We start from the raw sequence: 25,809 nt of genomic DNA, 5'->3' as shown, positions 1-25,809 counted from the left end.
AAGCGGTGAATATCAAGGTGTTCTTTACAAATTCCTCGACCAATGGTAGGTTGAGCTTCTAGTGAAACCTAGCAGCCCTGGCTGTCCCATGCGTACCATTCTAGTTCGCCTCAGCATTTTCCATACACTATCCCGCACTTGCGAGTGAGTTTCTAACACAGGATCAACCATCCTCGCGCCAGAGCACTTAACCTGATTGGTGAACGGTTGCTCAAACCTTGTGGATTGGTTGAAGTTAGACATTAACACCGTTGGATGCCGGCCAGCTCAGTGGTCTATCGGTTAAGTGCTCTGGCGCGAGACTGGTAGCTCCTGGGTTCGAATCTCTCTCGCGAGTGCGGGATCGTGGATGCGCACTGCTGAGGCGTCCCACAATGGGACGAAATGGCCGTCCAGTGTTTCCAGGTTTCCCATGGTGTTCTAGCTTCAATTGACTCATGATTTCAACTATGATTCAAAAATAATCACTTCTTACACATTATCATCATCATCTTATGAAATTAGGATAAATAGTAACACAACAGTTGATTTCAAAACTGAATTTAATTACATTAAATCATTTCATCTTGTTGTTTGTATTTCATTTTAAAATATCATATTCTATTGTCCAAGTGTTTGTGTATCTGAGATAAAAGTTGAACAGGTGTCGTTGTACATCTTAGTTGACGTGAAATTCCCTACTTCTCTATTCACTCGTTGTTATGATAATCAGTTAGTTAGTTTGTTTGTTTGTTTGCTTGTTTCTCCATTGAAATCTATTAGAATTAATCTCTAATTCTTCTTTCATTGAATACTAATAAAACATTGAATTCATGTGTATATAGCATATAGACATACCATCTGTATAGTCATGTTATATGTAGGTAAACATGTGATGATCTCGAAGTAAAAAATCTGTTGACCACGTTGTAAACAGAAAGTAGAAGAGAAGAATGAATCCATAAGATACTGATGAATAAACATGTGATAATCTCCGATAACGAATTACACCACACACACACACACACATACATATTCAAGTAACTTAAGTAAGCGAGATAATAGTTAGGCTAGTTTTTTTTTCTCCTTGATTCATCGGTTTTATTTAATTCTATCATCTTCTTCCTCTTTCTTTTTTTCCTATTCAAAAACAATAATCTTTTTGGGATAAAACTAGTTCCACCATCATTGTTATCCAGGATAGTTAGTTAGTTAGTTAGTTGATGTCCAATGAATCAGAGGAACATGTGGGTTTTTTTTGCATGACCAACATACATATACATATGTATAAGTAGTATAATTATCATGATTGTTGTCTTGTTGTATTTTGGATCAAGTTTTATGTATGTAACGACGCCAATTTTATGCTATATAACCAATATTGATAGAGATATCTATATATATGCGCGCATTTTTTTCTTTCAAATTAATGATTATGTACCTTCATGTATAAATGAAAGAAACTTGTTCTTTGAATGCACAATGTACAAAGTAACCCCTAGTAAAAGTAATCACAATAAACATTTCATAAACATGGGAACTTTGATATTTAAAACTTGTATTCTTATGTTTCTGGTGTTGTTTGTTTTATTTGTGGTTAACAATGGAATTCAGAATAGGTGTTTCGTCTTATTTGCAACTCATCAGCTAAATCAAATGAAGTTTTGAGTATCAACAACAGAATAGCATAAACTGGTTATTAAAATTACTTCATACTTGTTGAATAAGTGGCTATCCGAAATTAATAGTATAGTAGGTAACGAGTTAGCATTTGAAATGATAGGTACACAGAGTGAATATTAATATTAAGATATAGATACATATAGTTGATGAATCCCAAATAATGAATAACATGATACCCATGTTCTTGATCACAGTTTGATAATAAGTCAAAACTTGCATATATGGGCAATATCCACGTATACACATACCTATATAGTACCATACGTTAGTCTAATTCAGTCATTGGTACTAACAAAGAAAAATATCAGAACCTTTCACGAATGAGTTCTAATGTGTTTCCTATTATTACTATTGTTATTTAAAACGTAATCTAATGGAAATAGTTTAAGTGTACAGAACGAATTACATGCTACACTCCCCTGCGAACTGCAACTTTAAAATAAAGCATATTTTAAACAATTTCTGGATGCAGTCGGTTTCCTGTCGACTACCTCTAACACCAAAATATAGTGTATGCTATATCTAGTTACCTAGACTAGCAATCGTATTGCAACAAGGACTAGATATACATAATATTGTCCACCGTGAGATTAAAATTACTTTATACCTTTATTCCTATGAATTAATTCTTTCTTCGTGTATTATATCCTTATATGCAACCTTTCTTTTATACATTACTACCATTGAAGTAAATGCTACTATGAATTTGGTGTTCATCTTGTTGTGCTAATGAGGTATGACAACCTAGACCGATGCATATATGTGCCTGATCCTACATTGTAGATGACTAACTGACTGACTAAGAACCTTTTTGAAGCCGGTCGAATGTTGGTTTCGATATCCAACACTAGGGAGTTTCATACTTAGACAAAATAATTGTTCACTGTTTCCTGACTTTCAATGATCGACGATGTCATCTATGGAATATCTATTCATTCATTATTAATTTATCTCCAAAGGAAAGTCAATTAATTATTCAAAATCTAATAACATTATGTTACGAGACATGTATGTTATCATTGAAATGAATGTCATTTCAGGCAAATATTCATATTAGATTATGAAGGGTTTAATTTATATTAAAAGATATATGCATGAGTATCTATTTGTCTTCAGTGACATCCTCCATATAAACGATACCAGTTTTCAGTTTAATACCGACTTATCCTTTGACAGTTTCAATTTCCATTCATTCATTTACTTGTATGAATGAAGTGTAGTACACAAATGCATAGCAACATGCATATAGACTTACAAAGTTACAAACAAGTATCAGTAGAAAAAAAAGGAATTTTATAATTGTAAAGTCTGTTTATTCATCCTATGAATCGATTTGTTATTGTCTGTATATTCCACATGAGATACTGATGTTTCTTAACACACCCTGATTAGTGACTAGTAAAAAAAATGAAAATCAATGAGTTAAATACATATCCTTACTTTAATATTGTTTGTTTGAATCTTCCCATCGATGTGTTAGGACTGTAACTGGTCAGTCTCTAGTTGGCATATGTGCGTATTGCCTCGATATAGCCTTATCCATCTTTGCTTACCATATCCTTACTTGTTTAAGTTTTTTTTAATAATTTTTATTGCCCTATACGCATCCAGACATGCATACCATAAGAGATAACTTGTAAAGAAGATTACTTATTATAGTAACAGAGGATTAAAGTAAACAAAAGCAGAGAAAATGGTTATTCTTTGTAGAAAAATGTAAATGTTTTGTTTATCCTTGTAATGACCCTATATTTTATCATTGTTGATGTTAAGGTTTACAAATGATCAGTCTCTAATGACATATGTGAATCTAAAAGTGATTGCCATTTGGTCCTGTTAGTAGATGGTGGCTATCAGTAGAAACCGAGACTCACATTTCATCCTGTTCATAATTTGTCAACTATCTGTACACCTACCTTCATTTCAGCGTTAATATTCATATTAAAATTTTTATTTCAAATGGTCCGTGCCCTTTTCCGTGAGCTACTGAATCCAGATAGTCGCTAGCCTTGTGCTTGTATATTTAGTCTTAAATGAATGAAGTACTTGTCCTGGATTCCACTGGTAGCTGCTATCCAACATTAACGAAAATGTAGTTGTGCAGACCATATATATCGATGTTAGACCACGATTAAAAATCTGGAAGCATTGTACGACCGTTTCTTCTTCGTATGAGACTCCTCAGAAGTGCACATCCATGATCCCGCACTAACACTGTTGGATGTGCCTGCCCAGTGGTTTAGAGGTTTAGCTTTCGCGCGCGAGACCGAAGGTCCTGGGTTCGAATCGTGCGTGCTGGATCATGGATGCACACTCTTGAGGAGTCTCATACTAAGAAGAAACGGCTGTTCAATACTTCCAAGTTTCCAATCGTGGTCTAACACCGATCGATCCATGCTCAATCGAAAAAAATTAACAATCTCCTCGACCCCATACTGATACTATCATGATTATTCATTTCTTTAATATCATAACATTTTTTAACGGATTCTTTTACCAAAAACCTGGTGTTTGTAATTAGATCATTCGGCTGTGTTGTTTCTTCGTATTGTGTATGAGCTGAATTTGAACGCCATTTATTACTACTGGTTTTTCAAATCCATAGGTGATTGATAAGAATAATTTTCAATAATTCTCAGCTTGAAACTCAGTTTCATCCGTTCTGGAATTCAAGCAACTAAGTTTTACAAAATATATAAACTCGATCGCTTACATATAGTTTACCTCGTTATATATTCTAAGGTCAACTTTCTGATGAGTTGACCTTGACAATTATAAATAACTTTTCAGGGTTATCGCTTTACTTTAAGTAATTCTCTTGTTTATTTACATTCATAATGAGAACTCTACTCAAAGTAGTCAAATTATCATCTAAAAAAATGACTTGTAAACATTAAACAAGCTAACCATTGAATACTGACCCAGTGGTCTTTACGTTAAGCTCTCATCTCGAACCATGAAGGTCTTTGCTTTACGGATGTGCACTGTGCTACTGAGGATTTATCCTGTGTCAAGACCGAAACCCTGTCCAATGTTTCTTGATTTTCAAAGGTTATCTAACGGAAATTAGTATTTGATGTAAATTATGAAATTTCAAAAGTCTCCACCCATCCTTGTACATCAAAATGATTTTTTCATAGTTGAAATCATGAGTCAATTGAAGCTAGACCACCATGAAAAACCTGAAAGCACTTGATGGACCTCTCGTCCTATTGTGGGATTCCTCAGCAGTGTGCATCCACGACCTCGCTTAGCGAGATTCGAACCCAGGTCCTACCAGTCTCACGCCAGAGCACTTAACCGATAGACCACTGAGCTGGCCGGCATCCAACGGTGTTAATGTCTAACTTTAACCAATCCACGAAGTTTGAGTAACCGTTCACCAATTGTCTTCAGTGAGTTGATATCTCAACAAAAGACGTGGTTTGAACTCCACTGGTCATTGCTTCCTACTAGAATGATTTTTATTGTTAAATTATTATTCTATAACACAAATCGAATAACTTATATGCGTGTTAGTCTGATTATTTCTGTGAGCTTCTCTTATCAACTAATTCTTAAAGGCAAAGATGAATAGTGGCTAGCAGTGGAATCCATGACGCGCGTTTCGTCCTATTTGGGACTTGTCAGGTGGATGTACCTGCATCTCAGAGTTGATGTTCACTCTGGGACTCGAACCCAGTACCTTTCGCTTCAAACGCCATCGCGTTATCCACTCGGTCCTAAACATCAATGGGAAAACTCAAACAAACAATACTAAGTTGAATTTAATTCTTAAAAGGTTCAATGTTACAATGTTAATCATATATCACATAAATATCAATTGAATATTGGATAGGTGCTTATTCAGTTTATATATGTGCTATTGAACCATGAATAATAATGAATGGTTTCTGTTTTGTTTTTTGTTTGGTCTTAGTGATTAAAAAAACAAACAACAACAACAACATTAATGATACTTTTAAAATAAACATGTGAATAGTATTTTGATAATGTATTCTGAAATGAATACTACCATACTACTATAACACCTTACATACCCTTCAGTATTTATACAATATTCCATTATAAAAAATTGCATAATTAACATCCTAGAAGTTCGGTACATAAATCATGGGCTTATATATGTAATGTGTATGTATGTATGTGTGTAGGGGGGGAGGGGGTAAACACTATATTAGATTTTTTCGTACATTATTTTTCTGCGTGTACTAAAATTTAATTCATAAATGGAACTTGGTTAGTGTAAACTAGATTGTGTCATATGGACTAATAAATTAAATTTGTTTGACCTTTGTTGTTGTTGTTGTTGTTGTGTATGTGTGTGTGTGCTGATGTACATACATAATACTTATATACATAGGTATTGCTCATTTATTTATCTTAATGTTTACGGTCACAATTATGCAAGTGTTAAAAATAAATTTTTTTTTAACAAAAAAGAGAATGAAATATTTCAACTTTCGAACGGTGGTTTATTCAACTGTTTGTTTGTTTGTTTGTTTTTTTTACTTTGTTATTTGAAAACAAAAGTCAACCTTTAAATTCAACGTAGTATTGTTTGTTTGAATCTTCTCATTGATATTTTGGACTGCAACTGGTCAGTCTCTAATTGGCATATGTGCATACTGTGTGTATTGCCTCGATATAGCCTGAATTCAACCATTGCCGTTGTTGCTAGCTGGGTAAAAAGATGAATAGAGCAATAAAACACTCCTTTTCAATGACTATTTCATCATGGCTTCACGCTATAATAACAATTACTGTAAATAATACATGATTATATATATATATAATATTAATGATAACAATAGAACTAATACCAGTTAAGTGGTTGTTTGTTAGATGTCAGTCAGTCAGCTACAACATAGGGCCAGGCACATATATGCATCGATCCAAGTTGCCATACCGTGTTAGTACAACAAGATGAACACCGGATTCATAGAAGTAGTTAATTTAGTGGTGTTAATATATAAAAGAAAGATTGTATATAATGATATAGTTGTTGTGTCGTGACCTAGCCGTCGCCGATTGTTATGTCTTGATCAAGGTTGTAGCCAATTATTATGACTTACTCAAGACCGTCGCTGATTTGTTATGACCTTACGAATTAAACAAGGACGTAACTTGCGTGAATTATCCGCCACTAGAAATTCGACTTCTACGACCTTCACACTGTGACAATGACGTTCGATTAGTATGAGTAATCTAGCGTCCTTATTGGTCCTTAATCCGCCTAGCCCGTCCACTTGAGTCCAGAACACCAATAGCAACCTCGGCAACATGGATCGTTTATTTCAAGCATACTTTGTTTATATATCAGACAGACAGGCCACATCACACCATAAAATAGAAAATAATATTTGTACAAAACCAAGCCAAATGTGGCCGTAAGCGTGGGAGACAATAATCAATAAACTGAATATAACTTAGGAACAGTAAATCATATAATAATAATAATCAATGGGTCAAAATGAAGCTTACAATAAGATGAACATAGATATACATAATCTAGTTACTGAATAGTTATATAATAAGAATAATAGTCCAATAATAGGTCCTGCAAGTTACCCGTACTTATGTCTTCGCTACTACATAACAATAGTATAGGAAGGAAGACAGATATGAAGCAATTTTAATCTCAAGGTTTAAGAGAAGATAAAGAGTGTATACACCTAAACCATTGTGATCTATTCTGAGCCATGTCACCTAGAGTCTCCAACCATTGGTTACGATAGTCACGTGGACCCCAACCAAGTAGTCTGCATCTACCAACATGGCTCAGACTAGAAGTTAGTGACTTTATGGACTGATGCCACGTTTTGGTTTGGCCGCTCCTAACTCTCGTCTATCCATCCCCAATACTAGTGAGCATAACGCGTCTTGGTAATCGGTGTTCAGGCATACGTAGCACATGACGCAACCATCTCAGTTGATGAAGATTCATCACCTCATCAACTGATTTACCATCATCATTCCCTAGTACTCCGTGTCTAACCTCACTATTACTTACCCGGTGATCCCAGCAGATGCAAGCAGTTATCTGTTTGTTAGATAATAATAATAGTTCAGATGTTTGTTAAAATTAATTATGAATGGTTCATAAAACGACTTGAAAATGAAGTGCATCAGGTAATAATGATGCATTTGTAATTATTGGTAACTGGAAGGATTAAGGTATCTCATTGGATGGATTAATAATAGGTTAGGTTTAGAATGGAGAGAGATGTATTTGTTGAGATTTCAGAACCTTCATATATAATAAATTATCAACTTATCCTAGTATTATTATAATGAAGTAGGTGAGTACAACTGAAAAGTTCCAAATTAGAACAAACTATGTAACTGTTTAATGTTTCTTTTGTCTTCCAACTAATTGCATTTTGTAGTGAAAGTAACGTACACGTTTTATAGTTTACATCATGAACTAGTGCCAGAGTAGTAGAAGTAGTTATACTATCAATGATAGTAGAAAACATTAAGCGTAGACAATGTGATTCGAAGAACGAATGAATTCGTAGAATAAAAAGTATTTTAAGATAAAGAATGAATACATCCATGTCACTGAGAATAACTGTTCCTGGACCATCGGTTAAGAAAATCGTATGGACCCTAACTAGCCTAGCCTGAACCAACCTATATGGTTCAGTCCAACAGTCAGTGACTTCGTTTATTGGTTTGACTAGGTTTCTTTCAATCTACTCATACACCAACGGATATTATGTGTAGATAAGTATGTACTACATTGCCATAGTATGACTTTTTTCAATATCAAAAATGCAGTTTTCTATTGTAAAGAAAATATCTTACTTGCTCCCTATCCACTACCAACTTTACAAGTTTTGTGTTGGATATAATAGATACATACCATTGAAAACTAGAAGCTAGTAGACAATTACTTCATCTTAGTCTATGAATTCTCATCAATGCGCACCCACAACCACATCAAGAATTGAACCCTGACTTTTGATCGTCACTAATGACTTGCTTTGTAAAAAACATTTGTTTTAGAAGTCGTGACCTCTGTAGTTCAAGCTTTTTGGGAATGAGACAGTAGTTACCTACAGCATTGGATGACCGTTGTTCTATATCATCGATTGATTAAAGTTGAAGATGTTGACCGTCTGGTTTCCACTCAATTATCTAATAGTTAATTATTACTGTGAGGCCTGGATCCCCACCGTGTTGAGGTTGTGGGTGCACACTGATGAAGAGTCCCATACTAGTACAAAAAATGTCCAACTCCCCCTAGTCTCTAGTTGTAAAGCAACTGATTCTGTGACAAATACCACCTTCAAATTAAGCTGGTCTACACAAAATCTAATCTGCAATGGTATATTCATGCTCATTAGTGATTTTAAGATAAGTGCTGACATGAACATCTATTCTGGGATGGATTTGAATTCGACCGATGGGTCACAAATAAGAAGATACTCGCGTCCTCGATCGCATTACTAGCCACATTCCATATACTCTATGTATACTTGTGTCATAATGTCTATATCGAGGTAATCCAGACAGGATACATATATGCCAAACAAGACCGATCAAATTTCAGTCAAAATATCAACAATGGGATAATCTGAACCATTTGCAACAAAATTATGCTGTTTTTTCAGTTGCCTCTTCATTATTATCATATCTCTAAATTAACTATGGAGATCAGGCGTTTGTGCGCGAGTCCGAAGTTCTTGGGTTTGATTCTGGCGTGCAGGATCTCGGATGTGCGCTCCTAAGGAGTCTCATACTAGAACGAAATGGCTGTCCAGTTCTTCCAGGTTTTTAAAGGTGGTCTAATTTAGATCAGTTTATGATTTTTGTGAAATTTAACAATCGATAAGTCTTAAGATAGAATTAGAAATCGATATTTAATCTAATGTTTACTAGGCGACTAACAATGTATGTGCTTGAATTTTGTGTTAATGGTGAAAAATAATAATGATAGTTAATGGATAAATACCTAGTCCAATCAGTTATTTAGTAAAACCGATTATGTAAAAAAGAAAAATATACAACCGTAGTTTCCAAATGATCATTGGACTAGGGAAATAACTAAAGTAAAGAGAATGGTTGATCTCTATGAATCGCTATGACTTTCCTCATATTTAAAGCGTAAACTCTTAGACTGCAATAGAAAAGATTTGGTGCAATTTGATCATTGGGCATGCCAATCATTAACTTGGCATTGAAAGATAGTTGTGTAACATCGTAAATCAGTTGAAGTTAAACATGTAAATCACTGGATGCCATCTCAGTGGTTGAAAAGGGTTAGATGTTCATTGCAAAACCTGATTGTGAATATGGACTGCTGAGGAGTCCCATACTAGGACGGAACTATTGTCTAATGATTTCTGACTTTCAATGGTTATCTAACTAAAATCAGTCTTTGATCAAAGTCACGTAATTCTAACAATCTCCACAAATAGTCTATAAGACTGACTGTTATCAGTTGATATTGTTCAATCCGTTAGGCATAATATATAATATACATATCTTATGTAAATGATTGTTTATATAAGGACATTGTGTCTATCAAAGATAACTAATGATTGACAAAACTTATTTCCATGTCCATTAAATCATAATGATTTGTACACAGCAAAAAAAAAGAGTCAATAAACATTATGGATAAGGTTTTTCATTAGCTAATGATATAGTTATTGGTAATCTTCATTCTATAGAACCACTTCCATTCATGGTTTACACATATACATACTATTCTTAAATGTAAATCCTGTCATTCTTATCCATAACTCTTCACTAATGTGTACCGACTTTCTCACTTAAGTTGGCTCAATGAAATCTTATCAATGAAGGATGGAAATCTTTGTTTTGAAACAACGAAAACAAGCGATTTAGAGTCCATTATATATCTTTGCTTCAATGGTTTTTGTGAGGATGGTCCACAGGTGAAGTCGAGGAAGCTCTAAGAAGCCCAGAAGGAGCCCGACATATTCCATCCAATCAGCTTTTGGAAGAATATTCTAGAATTGCTACGTGAAGCTTCCCTATTGGACAATGCTGATAACTCCGTCTGTGCGGATTGAACAACTATAATGATGATTTTGTTTCTACTAAAAACTATAAATACCTGACAATTTTGTACCATAATCGACACTGTTTGGAATAACATTCCTTCTACTTGTCTTCTGTCTTCTGATTTGTGACTTGGGAGAATCCTAGCGTTCGAGTGCTCAAGTATCGTGAGATAGACTAAAAAAATCTAAGTTCGAGATACAACAGTTTTATTCTTTAATGAGTATATATGCCTTCTAAGATTTCTTATCTTCTACAAAGTAAATAGTTCATCTTGTATTGGTTGTTTGAATCTTCCTATTGATGTTTAGGACTGTAGTTGATCAGTCTCTTACTGGCATATGTGCATTCTGTGAGGATTGCCTCAAGTCACAAGCACTGTATACAGAAATAAATGGTGACCAGCAGTGGAATCAATGACTCACGTTTCATCCTCTTTGTAGCTCGTCAGCTAAATGTACCTGGATCCCAGATTTTACGTTCACTCTTGTACTTGGACACAATACCTTTCTCTTCAAACGCCTTTGTGTTATCCACTTAGCTCCTGAGTCCAGATAGCCACATCAACTGTCACAAAAAGTATAAAACACGAGTCCTTGATTCCACTGCTAGTCACCATCCATCTCGGCTTACAAAGTAAATACTTGTTTTTATCGATCTATCAATCAGTTATCATAATTGGAACTGATTCTTAAATTTATTATTGTATTATTTGTAATTGTATACATTTTAGATCTTCGAGAAGCTTTCATTCTATTTGATGTAAATCGTGATGGTCGAATAACTGAAACTGAATTAGAATCTGTTCTTGGATTTCTTGGTGTAAAAACAACACGAGATGAAGTACGTCGAATGATTCAAGATGCTGATTGTGATGGTAAGTGATTGATTATTATCATTATTTGAAATAATTACAGAATTTTATTTAAATTACTTATATCAACATTTCTGTTTAATAATTAGTTTTATATAGTTGAGATAATAAGTCAATTGATGCTGGACCACCATGGAAAACCTCGAAGCACTGGGCGGCCGTTTCGTCCTATCATGCGACTCCTCATCAGTGCGCATCCACGATCATGCCTCGCGAGGTTCGAACCCAGGACCTACCAGTCTCGCCTCCAGGTTTTCCATGGTGGTCTAGCTTCAATTGACTCATTATCTCAACTATATAAAATTACTAAAATCTCCACAAAATCGTTTGCAATGGCGAAGGTGTATCCACTCTTTGTGTTCTACCAAATTCTAATCTTCTGAATTCTTCATGTCCCTTTCTTTTTTCTCTTTTTAAATTTATTTCACTGAATGATACTCCTCCAATAACATCTTCAAACCCTAATCTTTTCAGGTACTGCTTAAACTCTTACTACTTCTACCATTATGGGATTTGAATCGACAACTGCATCTCTGTGCTAATGTTGTGGTATGGCAACTTGAACTGATGTACGTACGTATAAAGTTCCACATTGTGACTGACTGACTGACTGATATTCAATAATGAATTTTTTTAAAGTTTACAAGTATAGGAAACTTTTATTCAATTATGAATATTAGCATATGTGATAATTAATTATGTCAATCTTCTTATATATAGATAGTATCTCTAATTACAGTAATTGAATAATTATTGTTGCTTAGATTTAAAAAACATATGTTAATGTGACATTTTAGATGGATTAGATGTTTATCAACTGTTTAGCATTCAGAAATTCTTACTACGATTATGGTGTATGCTACTTATGTAGACAGATATAAGTAGTATATGACACCAATTAGAAGTAGAATGTCTGATAGCAGAAGATTATTAAGATCGAATTGAAGAGAATAAGAATTTTAACAGAGTGAAATTGTAATGACAACAGAATTGAAAGAATCATGAAGTATGTAAAGGACAATTGAAGGATGATGTGAAAATATTGTATTGAATGTATAGTTTTCATACTTTACTATGGTACTCTATACTTTTGCATTGAACAATAAATTTGTCCCCTCCATCTGAATATTCATTCACCATACTTTCATTTATTATTTCAATCATAATTATTGCAACTGAGTTATTCAGATAACAAATGATCTCCCATAACACTGCATTATTAATGAGTGTACAAACGACTCTAGGTGACATGGCTCAGAATCGATCACAATGGCGTAGGTGTATACACTCTTTATCTTCCCTTAAACCTTGAGATTAAAATTGCTTCATAACTTTCTTCCTTCCTATACTACAACTTTATATACAACCTTTCTTTTATATATTAACACCACTAAATTAACTACTTCTATATATTCGGTGTTCATCTTGTTGTGCTAACAAGGTATGGCAACTTGGACCGATGCATATATGTGCATGGTCCTACGTGTAGCTAACTGACTGACTGAACATTATATACCGTAATGTGTTCTTTGGTCTTCCTCTTCTCCTTTAGCCTATAGATTTTGATTCATTATCAAAGGATAAGTACATTACGTTGAACCTATTTATTCGTCACAAATATCTTATTCTTTCGAAAATCTAACTCGTTTTGAAGATAATCGTTTGATATTTGGGCCTTATTTAACCCTCAATCCTGATAAACAATACTACTGTAGTATATAACTAGTCTCTCATATAAATAATTAGATCTTAAGAGTTGCAATTCCAGGTTGATATTCATAAAAAAATGTTTATATGTACGTGCACGTACCCATCCCCCCCCCCCACACACTTACCTAGACCGTTATCTTTCATAGCAGTCTTATCAACAGAAACATATGATCAATAATTCTCATGGAGAATATATCATTTTCAAATGTTTGTATGTTTACTTTTCCTTTCTATTATCATAATTTGCCTTTCAAAGTATATATATATATATATGTTCGTTTGGGAAGGAGAAGGAGAAGGGAATACACACCATTTCCCTTATCATTTCTATCTTACTTTTATTTTCTTCATCATTTTTATCTACTATCCTCTTTTTTTGCGACATTCATAGAACAAACAAATGAAAGAAAAAAAATATTTCAAAGAAACCTATTCAAGTGAATTTATTCCATTCATTTTAATCTTCTTTAGCTTATCTGTTTGTCTGCGATTTTTTTTTAATTTTTTTGTTCTGAATTCACCTCTTTGATGTGATCATTCGTTGTTGAATCATTTAAGCTTGATATCTATTTTTGAATGTGCGGTATACTTTTTTGGGGCTTAGGATAAGGATTATTATGGAGCATTGTATCCTCTGTGAGAGGTGGTTAGTTTAATAGTTGTCAAGCTTAGACATCATTGTCCTTCTAGACAATATTATCATCAAAGAGAAATAAGCTATTAGAATATTTCTCCATTATAATTGACCAATAGCTTGTTGTTCTGTTGACCTGGAATTCCATTGGTCGTTGTCCAGAATTGTATGAAAGTTGCTTGCATGTTTTATTTTTTTTTTAAATTTTCACCTCTGACCTTATATTTATTTATTTGATAGAATGTGTCAATTCCGATGTACTTACTGACTGTTATGAGACTTGAGTTCCATTCTTCCATAAAAACTACCAGTTTTACCTCTAAATCATCTAGCTTGTTGAACATAACGTCTCTCCCGACATAACCTCGGAGTTGTTTACCCTTGAAGCAAAGGAATTCAGAGATTATTCAGAAATCTGGTACCTTAGTCAACTAGTAACCAATAGACATACTGAAGTCGACAAAATCTACCAGCCAATATGTAAAAAGGTTGGCAATTTCTAGTTTAGAGACCAGGTCGAAAGTGAAAATAAACATGCAAACATGGGCCACACAATTATAGACAACAACCAAACATATTCCAGGTTAATAGAACAAGCTGTTAGTCAATTATGATGGAGAAATATTCTAACGACTCACTCCTTTTTGCAGTACGTGCTGATGATGTAATCCAAAAGGTTAATTGTATACAGCATAACTGTTAAACCATCCAGCTCACAGAGAACATATCACCTTCAACAGGCTGTTTTTCTTCTGGTTTCATCATTACTTTTCCATTTGAGTAGGTGTTTTCTTTATCATTAGGTATTTATTATTTTGGACTCGACATTCTTCATCAGTTCATTCATTAGTCGGATAAAATCGTAAATGATATAGATGATAGATTAGTAAATAGTATTCTAATGGTTACAGTGGTTCGAATCTCTTCCCATCAGCATGACTCATTATTACCTAAAACTAACTAGGGTGATTTCGAGACAATTATTGAATAATTTAATAAATGTGGATCGCTTCATTGAATAAAAGTACTTTCTATAGCTTAGTCTTTACGCCCTACAGTCCGTGAATATTGTTACAATATACAATAAATTGGGAATGAATAATGTGTAAGGCGAAAACCTAAAAAGACTATGAAATTTGATAGAGTTTGTGTTAGCCCTGAAAATAAGAGTTACGCTTAGAAAACAACGTTAAGGAATAATAATTATGAGTCGAGTTAACGAATACATTATTGCGTCACATGAGGTATCATGTATACTTACTTGCTTACTTAAACACATAAATATTGACACAAAGGGGCACCAGATACATATGCTCCACACAAATCAAATGAGATTTGTGTGAGGGCTGTGATACTGCCAAGGTGCCCAAACTCAAGAAGGTGGTTTTCTTGGAAGGCCACACCCGGAACCTTGGACCTAAAGATCTGATCCACAGGGCAGTAGAGCATCGTGTGGAAATGCAGTCCCATGGTAGCCGGTGACCAATGATTAATTCATACACCATCTGTTCCCTCGGGATACTGGAGCCCGGGTACACCATTGGTTTAGAATGAGGGTTTTCTAACTCCCCTAGGTGGACATAGAGGGTCCACCAACCCGGTTAAAGCGCCGGACATTCGCGTTTCGTCCTCTGAATTTCGTAAACAACAGTAATGACACGAGGAGGCAATGAGTAGGACTTCCCTGGTAGAGACTATATACGCGTGGTCATATGAGTGCGTTTGGAGAGGGAGAGCGTACTCTCCCCACTCTCGGCCATACCAGGGCATCCTGTATGTTACTCTCACAAATCTACAAATTGTATTCTCTATTCTTTAGTCTTCCCATATTCATTAATTTTAAGCATTTTAGTAATTAAACATCAGCTTATCTGTTATTAAGATATAGGTTATTCACCACCGTTTAATTTCTTACTAAAATCAGATAGACTCTGATTATTTCAAAAATAATACAACATAGTAGAAATGTTGCATCGTGATTATTATTATTACAGAAATGAATATCGTGTGAATTAACAAAGACCAAGTCTGTCATTAAGAATACGTTATGAATATGACTAAGGTAAAGAACTATATGAAATTTAGGTTGAGATTAAAATACTACGATATGCATCTAATAAGGTTAGTTAGATTAGGACTATGATAATCCTTTTTTCCAGGCCACATTGAATGAATGAAATCGATTATTATCTCTTTTGTGTATTTAATTCTGATTTCATCGATTGAATTCCAATGTCTTCTTTTAAGGTATAATTTTGAAGTTTTTTGGTTAGCTATTTGAGGCTGGATTTGTACAAGTGGAAATATGATAGACTGATTTGTTTAGTTGAGAAAAGGTTGTACATTTTTGTATCTGTGTAATTGTATGTAAATTTCTGTATACTTTATTCACCTACTTAAAGTAGTATAAATGAAAGCTTTTTGTGAAATAAATCAATATTTTTTTGTTTCTATCCAGACAACTTATATTCTTATCATTAATAATCTGTTTAGTTGTACGTCATCTATTATTGATATTTGGTATAACTGAACCATAAGAATATTTTCCTGGTATCTTTTTTATTCTAATATTTAATATAGAAATGCGAAGATAGTAAAACAGTGTCGAATACAGGGTAGTTGGAGGTGGTCGATAGGAAACCCTGAACTTAGGTTGATAGATTTTGATCAGCACTATAAAGGACTTGACACATATGACGTTGGTTACTACTCAGTTATCGACGAACTGTGAATACATCTCAGTCCTATGGGAGGTCGGTCGTGGCCTAAACATCTCAGTGGCAATGTCTTAAACTATGAAGCTGTGCATTGCAAGTTGGAATTCATCAGAGACCATCAGTTCCCTCAAGATTACAAGTTTACCTTCCTGACGAATCCTAAATATCATGAAACTTAAGTTTAAGGTTTCCTATCGACTACTTCTTAATACTCAACATCTCAAAATGGTGCAGGGTATGTCAAATCATTTTTTTATATAGTTACTACCAAATATTTTGTGACTATATGGCAATTTATCAAGGTAACCTACCTAGGATGAATCTATGTCAATAAGAGACAGATCATTTACAATCTTTAATATCAACAATGAGAATATACAGGTCCTTGCAAATAGAGTTCTGTTTTGCTTATTGTTATCTTCTAGTCAGTGGTGCTTAGAATTCACTACTATATCTTTGTATTATAATCTGAAAGTGGTCTGTTTTCATTTTATCACGAATAATCTTGTCATTCAAGTATAGAATTTCTTAGTAATACGCACTCATGACCACATACAATCTTATCTAATATCTCACAGTGAGCACAAGATCTCTAAACTAATGAACCAACATCCAATCATAAATATTTTCAGCTTTAATCCATTCAAAATAATAAGAACCAATCAACATCGAGGTGTACAGGACAAACTGTGAATCACATGTGGAAAAATTCAAACACTTCACTTCTACCCGAAGTTTGTGCTGATGATGTCGTTCAGAAGGACAATGAAAGCTCCACAACCAAACTATCCAGCTCAGAGAACAAACCTACATCAAAATTCAAAATATACCATGATTGGTATCCGATGTTAATAATTAGATCTGTCTCTATATTAGCATGAGTGAACTCCGCTGACCGTGAATTCTCATTGAAAATTAAGCAACTACATCATACTCGTGGTCATGTTTATTTATGTTTGATACTACCTCAAAACTCTGAGTCACACCATCAATAACATCGTAATCAGGGAGTAGAGTGATGAATCCACATGTTCTAGTCTTATGTAGATTTCTTCCACATCATAAAACGGACATCCAGAGGTTAGTATAATTTCTTGTCATTAAAACACAGTGTAAATACAATATGTAATATGATCAATCTTTACTGGGAAGTAAAATGTATTAATTCGATAATTGCAAAGATGATCTATGTAGAATATAATTTGACCTTCACCCCATAGTAGTCCTATATATATTGACATTTCTTATTATATATTTATTTTCCTGATATTTCTTATCTCTGTACTACTATAAGTAAGTGTTTTTAATGTGTTTAATTTCTTGTAGTGAATACTTAAAACAAAATGATATAAGCATACCTTCATAGATAAGTAATCAGTCTATACTTCGTCAGTGTTGAATAATCAATACTCGTTGTTTTAATTTTCCCAATGGAAATCTTTATTAGTTCAATATTCAATCATTATTACATTGTCTACTTATTTATTAGTCAACCATTTACAATCGTAAATACTTTGTATAATGTCAATACTTACATTGCATACTTAGAATGTGTTTAAGCGTTTGAACTCTTAAGGTATCGTACGATTTGATGGGATTCGACATTATATCTATCAGTTGACTACAGAGTTTCTTTATTATAGAACTTCCTTAATGCACTTTATAGTTCGAATCATATTGTGTAATGCCCTGGTACGGCCGAGAGTGAGGAGAGTCCACTCTCCCTCTCCAAATGCTCTCATATAGCCACGCGTATATAGCCTCTGACAGGGAAATCCTACTCACTGCCTTCTCGTGGCGAGGGTGTTATTTACGAAATTGAGAGGACGAAAGGTGAATGTCCGGCGATTTAACCGGGTTGGCGGACACAATGCATCCACCTAGGAGAGTTGGAAAACCCTGATTCCAAACCAATGGTGCACATGGGCTGGCTCCAGTATCCTAAGGGAACAAACGGCGTATGAACCAATCGTTGGTCATTCGCTACCATGGGACTGCATCTCCTCACAATGCTCCACTGCCTTGTGGATCAGATCTTTAGGTCAAAGGTTCCGGGTGTGGTCCCCTAAGAAAACCACCTGCTTCAGTTTGGGCACCTTGGCAGTATCACAACCCTGGCACAAATTGAATGAGAATTGTGTGGAGCATATGTATCTGGTGCTTCAGACATATAAGCTATTATATATCGGTTCAGTTTTCAGAAGTTTGAATCCTTATCTCGAGACCTTGGGGACCCTACGTTCTATCCGTGTTACGTGGTCGCAAATGCATACTGTTGAAGAGTCCAAAACTAGTCCCAAATAGCTGACCAGTGCTTCCAGGTTTTCAATTATTGTCCAACTAAGATCAGTACGTGGTGTAAACTATAAAAGGTTATAATTTCAAAAATAATTTACGCCAATATCTAATTTTCACCAAAGAATCACAAAACACTGTAGAACATTGAAAAAAAGTCGTTTCTGCTAATTCCAAGCTTCTCAACAATGCACACTTATGACTGTACATGCGACTAAACATCGGTATACTTCAGATCTTATGACAAAAACGAAACATTCTGACCGTTGATTTTTATACCTAATGGTTCATGTTTTTAATCTCATTCAATTTATGAATTAGTGTAATCATTATTTAATGTATTACTGACGAGTTATTATCTTACTCCCAACTCGGTTGTCCATTAAACATCAAATATTTTCTTAAAATTACTTCTGAAGTAATATACATCACTTTCTTCATAAGGTAGGGAGTAAGGTGCTGAAACTTCGTCCTCCAGTCCTTGGTTCGAAGAATTTGTTTCATTTGCACATATCTGGAGACCCTTTAGCAGCGATGCCTAGGTTGGGTAGAGTAGGGATCATATCAAACGCTAGGGCGATGATGGTACTAATTGATTTGGTCATTTGGTCAATGTTAACGGTCATTTGTTTGATGTTAGATTGAAAGGCCCTATCAAAGCAAGAAGACATGGGTTTGGGAAATGACAACTCTCTGTAATTTCCTCTTTCATCCGAACAGATTACAACATGGATGAGTTCTACGGCCAATTAAATGATCTTACTAATAAATGGAGTTCGGCAGATAGTAGTACTGGAGATTTGAATCCAGAGGTTGGATATCTACTCACAGAAGAGAATCACTTGGTTGGTTAATTAAAGATTCACTGGTCACGTGTTGGATGACGGCGATCACCTCCTGTAGCCTTGTTCAGACCAAAACCTGTTTCTGTTCAGTACCAACTACGGCAGACATTGCCGATGTACGACCTGGCGTCTTCCCTCGGCATCTCAATCCTGTATTTAGATTTGTCAGCTACCTCTAGCTTGAAAATACACTAGATTACTATTCGATATCAAGGACCGATCTGGATTTAGATTATGTTCTCCTATATGCCAAACTCATCTTGCATTTCTGTAGCTAACGAACTTATCATCTTCCCTAAAATCATCATTGTTCAATGTTAAGTTATCGTTCAAATTTTAATTAATTTATAATATGAAATTCTAAATTGTAACTATCTCTCTAGTCTCTTTCTCTTTTCGTATCAGTCTCTGAGCTATCCATGCACAAATATACATCTTGATCATATATAGGTATAAGAATATCCTAATACATTTATGCAAGGTGGAAGTTTTAGCCTACATCGTAGTTAAAATTCAAATTAGGAGGGTAAACTTTCTTTCTTCATAAAAACATCCACATTGAAATAAATTAATTAAAACAGCTGAAAACACTTTTTCACTTACTCTCTAACATTTAATTACATACTCATTAACAACTAGAAGTACGGAAGCAGATGAACAAAAGAAACTGTTCTCCTTGTTCCTACCATGATCAATGTAGGGCATTCATGGAATAAATGTATAGGTTGGTGGTGAGAAATTGCTAATCGCTTAAGCGAAGCATTCCACATATTCATCTCCATAGCTGTTTGGTAGATGATAGGTTACTGAGTTTTGTTGTACATAACTTTGATGCTCCTTTTATTTTAATGTTCGTCCACATTTTCTAATGTGTATATATTTTTTTATTTAAAAGAATTACATCATTCGGAGATGACTTTTATTAAGGTGGTGATTTAATTAATTTTCACTGTTGAAATCACAAGTCGATCTTAGCTAGACTACCCTTAGGAACCTGGTAGTACCGAACGGCTAATTTTGTTCTAACTTGGAACTCCTCAACAGCGCACATCCATGATCCCGTACGCTAGAATCTAATCCAGAATCTTCGGTTTCGCGAATTATCCCCTAATCTCTAGACAACTGGGCCGCCATCCAACGTTGTTAATGTCTGACTCTAATTAATCCATGATTTTTCTCATATCCTACTGGGACGAAATGGCTGTTCAGTGCTTCAAAGTTTTCAATGGTTGTTTAGCCAAGATTCGCTCGTGATTTCAATCAGGAAAATATTACGATCTCCATAAATCCTCCACATCAAAGACTAATTAATTTCTAGTTTTATGTTCCTGTTGTGTATCTTTCAGAGTGTGGAAAACTAGTTTCCAATTTGTATAAACGCTTGATAGCTTGAACGTTTCCGAAAAATTTATGGTATCCTTCGATGTATCATCACTTTTCACAAGAATCCTTCTGAAAGAAACGTCTGGAATTACATGTCAATATCCTGATTTCCTTTCTTTACCAAACAATTATTTTAAACAGCTCCTGTTCTTCTGTATCAAAAACATACAGTTTCAGTCCAAAATTATGTCTTATCGCTAAGTAGATGGGGTAGTCATGGGTAGCCTATATGTCCCAATTCTAGTCGATATATTTATGAGGGACCTGGGATAGATGAGGTTTAAGCACTCAATTAAAGGAACTACATTCTATTGTAGATATGTTCATGATACATTTCTTGTTTGCAAAAATAAAATGTATTCTATGTACCTACTCAGTCTTTTTAACGAAGTATACAATGATATAGATTGTCCCAATTATTATCTTGGCTTTGTTCATCTTCAGCGTTCTCAGGTTGTCTATTTTTATGGCTATTACATCGGTAAACATGTCGTATAATTTGTGGTATCGAAATTTCATAGGACTCTGATAATCCTGATACCTGACATTTGAGTGCTTATCTAAATTTTGAAGATACCCTTTATTATAAACTGACAGAACCTGCTGAATCACTAGTTATGATAACATAGAACACTGGACAACTGTCCTGTGAATTATTTCATATTTTAACCAATGAGTCTTGAAATCCATTAATTCATTGCTTTTTAATTTCAGTCACTCAGCAATTGAATATAATTGACTATTTCTTTCCTCTAGCGATATTTACTTTAAAGCAAGTGGTTGTAGTTTATTTGTGTTAGACGTTTAAATCTTTGCTTAGAAATGTAACTACGTGATTAAAATGACGAGCCATTCTAGAAAAAAAGATTTTCGCAGTATGTTGCACTAGTATTTCCCTAACTCAAGGTAACCGTTATAAGAACTCTTCACTATATGTTTTGAAAAGCTACAGGCTTTTGAAATAGGCTTTCTGAAAGTCAATGTTTATATGCAACTTAGTTCTACAAAAGTTTAAATTTTATTTACAATCTGTAAATTAAATAATTTCCAAGAATTAAGATACAGCCGGCTGAGGAGTACTAAACAGGACGAAAGGCGTGTCCTAGATTTCTTACTAGCCACAATCCATTTATTTTATAGGATGAATATCCTTTTTTGACTCTTATGCTCTAAATAATACACTTCTTGAATAAATTCCGGAAAATCTTGATGAAGAAAAATGGTTTTAGAATTCAAAACAAGATATCTTTTAGCATCCAGTGTGAAAACATATCGCAACACGATATTGTATCAGTTAACTGATACTGCCCTATTGTGTTGTATAGACGAATAATACGTGAAGAACTCAACAAAGCAGAATATACCACTTCATCAAGTTAATACAATGAACGAGAACACCAATGGGAACAACTGAATGTATTTAAACACAATATTACATAATCTCTTATTAAAATCTGAGAACCATAGGATGAATAATTTATTTGCAAAATATCAATCAGTTGTCTCAGACTTAACTGTTCCCTCGTCCTCTATTCTTTGATCTTCTTAACTTTCTGCTGCCAGACATTTCACTTTTGATTGATGACACATACTACTTATATCTGTCGACATCAGTAGCACATACCACATTATTAGTTAGAAATAAATCTGCTGAACGACTCACAAGCAGTACAATTGGTTTGGAGCAAATGATTTGATTGATTGATTGATAGATTATAGAGTGATGGAATAAATCGTATATGGTTTATAAATTCAACAGAACATATAATCATTTTTCCAGTTAACTGATCCCTAAAAATTCCCTTGACCAAAATTGTAAACTTTGTCTTAATTAATTAACTTCAGGAAATACTTATGTTTAAGTTAGCACGTCATATCAAGACAATGAGATTAGGTTATCAGGATAAATCTCCGAATAGTAGAAGTAATGATAGTACCAGTGGTATAGAAAATGTGATTGGAGAAGAAGGAATGAGATCATGGGATTAAAACTATAAGTATTTTAAGATAAAGAAGGAATACATCTGTGCCACTGAGAATAATTGTTAGCCATATTACACAAATTCCTCGACCATCAGTTATGACATTTGTATGGACCCTAACTAGCCTAGTCTGAACTAACCTATATGGTTCAGTCCAACAGTCAATGACTTCATTGACTGACTACCTTTTGTTTCCTTCCAACCTACTCCTATCCCAGTACATAAATGTCTTGTTCATCAAATTACTGATATAAAAATAAGGAGTATTCTTCTTCTTCTTCTTAGATATACTAAGATTAAAATTCATTCTTATTTAATTACATTATTCTATCGAGTACTAAGGTTTCTAGTGTTTTCTAACACAAAGTCTAAAAGGATACTATTTCTGTCATCTCCACTCTTACAACTAACTACCTTGTAACAAACAGTATCTACGAATACATTTACTATTTTTACATTTTAATAAATTTTTACACAGGTGTTAAACATCTGAATGATGTAGATCTATGGTGATTGTTCTGTTATCTTCCATCTTGGAAAAATCTTTTGTTCACACAATATACATTATGATGTAATTGTGTAAAAAAAGTGTATTATCATTTAGTATTGATGTATATGTGATATGAATGTATGTTACTTTTGTTAAAAGCACATTTTCTTTTCGAAACAGGTGTATTAATAATGCTTAAAGATGATCATAATGTTGAGGACAGTATTTCCATGTGTACTGTATTCTTATTAACTTAACATGTGTGTAATTCACATCTACTTTCTTTTTCCTGCTTAATCATGTTTATATTTCAAATTTTGTTCTGATATTTCTTAGACTTTTTTCATTAAACATAATGATGATGGTACATTGAATGATTTCAGTAGTAGTAGTAGTGGTGTAGTGTTGTCTACTTATATCCATATAAGTAGTATATAGCGATGGTCAGACACAGAATGTATTTTGGCAGAAGACTGATAAGGAAAGAACTGAGATGAAGAGCAATAGGTAGGAAAATGCATGAACAATGGAATTAAAGAAGATGAACTGATATTTACAGAAGGAACAGTGAAGATTAAGACAATTGGTTGTTAATTTGCAAACTAACTGTTTGCTGTATGGTTAACAGAGTTTAGTGAGACAGTCTGTAGTTTGAGCTTAAATACATTTGATTGTCCCCACTCGTGTTCTGTGTTCGCTACAGTAGTAGTAGCAGCAATAAAAACAGGAATATTGCAGACATGCATTTTATTCTCGATAAATAGATAAACTTTCTTGTATGTTTGTTCGGTGAGACTAGAATTTGTGGACGATCTTTGAGCGCCGCTAAAAGTGATCTTGAAACAATTCACCTACTGACTAGGATCTAAAGAGTTTTATTAATTAATGTGAAGAATTAGGAATAAGATTTTGAGTTAGAATTTAAGGTTAGGAATTAAAGTAAGGGTTTTCATCATGAACTGACATCAGTTATAATGACAAAATTACTATTTAATTATATGCATGAATGAATTTTGCACCAAAATTGAAGATCTACATATCCCCTATTTAATTGGTCCGTCCATAAATTATAGTCTCATAGTTTGTTCTACTTAATTAGTAATATCAATTTGTGGAGAATTTCAAGTCATTTTTTAGTCTCAGGTGTTACATGTTTTATTTCAGTTGATTTGAATATATATCTGCTGGGTGAATTTTAACATGTTGAAGGCAAAATGTTCCACATGTTAGTAAATTCAACAGGAAATTTAGAAGTCAGATAATAAGTATTTAGTTTTGGATTTACCGATGTTTCTGTGTCCTATACGAAGTGGTCATTGAAGAATTTGAAGATTTTAATCGTGTGACCTTGGAATAGATCTAGTTCACCTAATCTGTTATACTCTGGATTTATAATTTCAGGGATAAACTTGGTTAAGGTTCATTGGACCTTCTCCAATATCTCAGACAAGGGCTTGTTGCTTATAGTTTCTGATAGACTGAGTTTTCAAAATTCTATCTTAGTGGTACATAAATTACATCGCATATTAGTTTGAAACTAATATATAACATTACAGATTCTTTTTTGACGTTTGTAGTCTTTCATTCTGTCTTCTAAAATCTAATCGATCGAATTTTTTTGATTTTCTTATCAGCTACGCGAATCCCTTAACATCCGTTTTATTAACATTAAACGCTTGGAAATATAATGCAATGTCATGGTAGAAAAAGGTTGTGGTTATCCTCAAAGTTTTCAGCATTCAACAAAGATTTTGTGATCACTACTCTTTGCCATTTTTCGGTTTGTTTAGTGCGTAGATACTGCACATGTTAAAGTGTTATTTTAAACGGAGATTTCATTACAAGCCCAAACTTCAACTGTATTTTATGTCTAGTGTATTTGGCTGTTCTACATCGGCAATGTTCAGAGCACTTATTTGAGAATAAATCCAAATTATGGAAATTAAATATATTTTCATAGTTGAAAGCGTGGGTCAATTGAAGCTAGACCACTATCAAAAACCTGGGAGCACTGGACTATGAAAATACTAAATCTCCACAAAACCCCCTCTGATAATAATAATAATCATATGCTCACTAGTGACTGACTTCGAGAGGTAAATCCAGGAGTTCTAGTGAGAAGCAGTGACTAGTGGAGTTCAAACCACGTCTGTTGTGAGATATCAACTCACTGAAGACAAT

General features: G+C 34.1%; 1 protein-coding gene and 1 non-coding gene across 2 annotated transcripts in view; one reads left to right on the top strand and one right to left on the bottom strand.

The window, feature by feature from the left end:
• Positions 1-25,809, top strand: part of Smp_134470 (hypothetical protein) — a gene marked incomplete at both ends in the record, with an annotated part of 50,607 nt that overhangs the window by 6,711 nt on the left and 18,087 nt on the right. Inside the window, one exon of the mRNA XM_018798741.1 lies at positions 11,432-11,575. Coding sequence (XP_018653653.1) covers positions 11,432-11,575 — 144 coding nt within the window. The remainder of the gene's footprint in view (positions 1-11,431; positions 11,576-25,809) is intronic.
• Smp_tRNA_00374_Pseudo_TTG.1.1 lies at positions 5,321-5,390 on the bottom strand. Its single transcript has one exon. It is a non-coding gene (tRNA).

Source organism: Schistosoma mansoni, chromosome 7, assembly GCF_000237925.1.
Source record: "Schistosoma mansoni strain Puerto Rico chromosome 7, complete genome".
NCBI classification, from domain to species: domain Eukaryota; kingdom Metazoa; phylum Platyhelminthes; class Trematoda; order Strigeidida; family Schistosomatidae; genus Schistosoma; species Schistosoma mansoni.
This window is presented reverse-complemented; position numbering and strand designations above follow the sequence as displayed.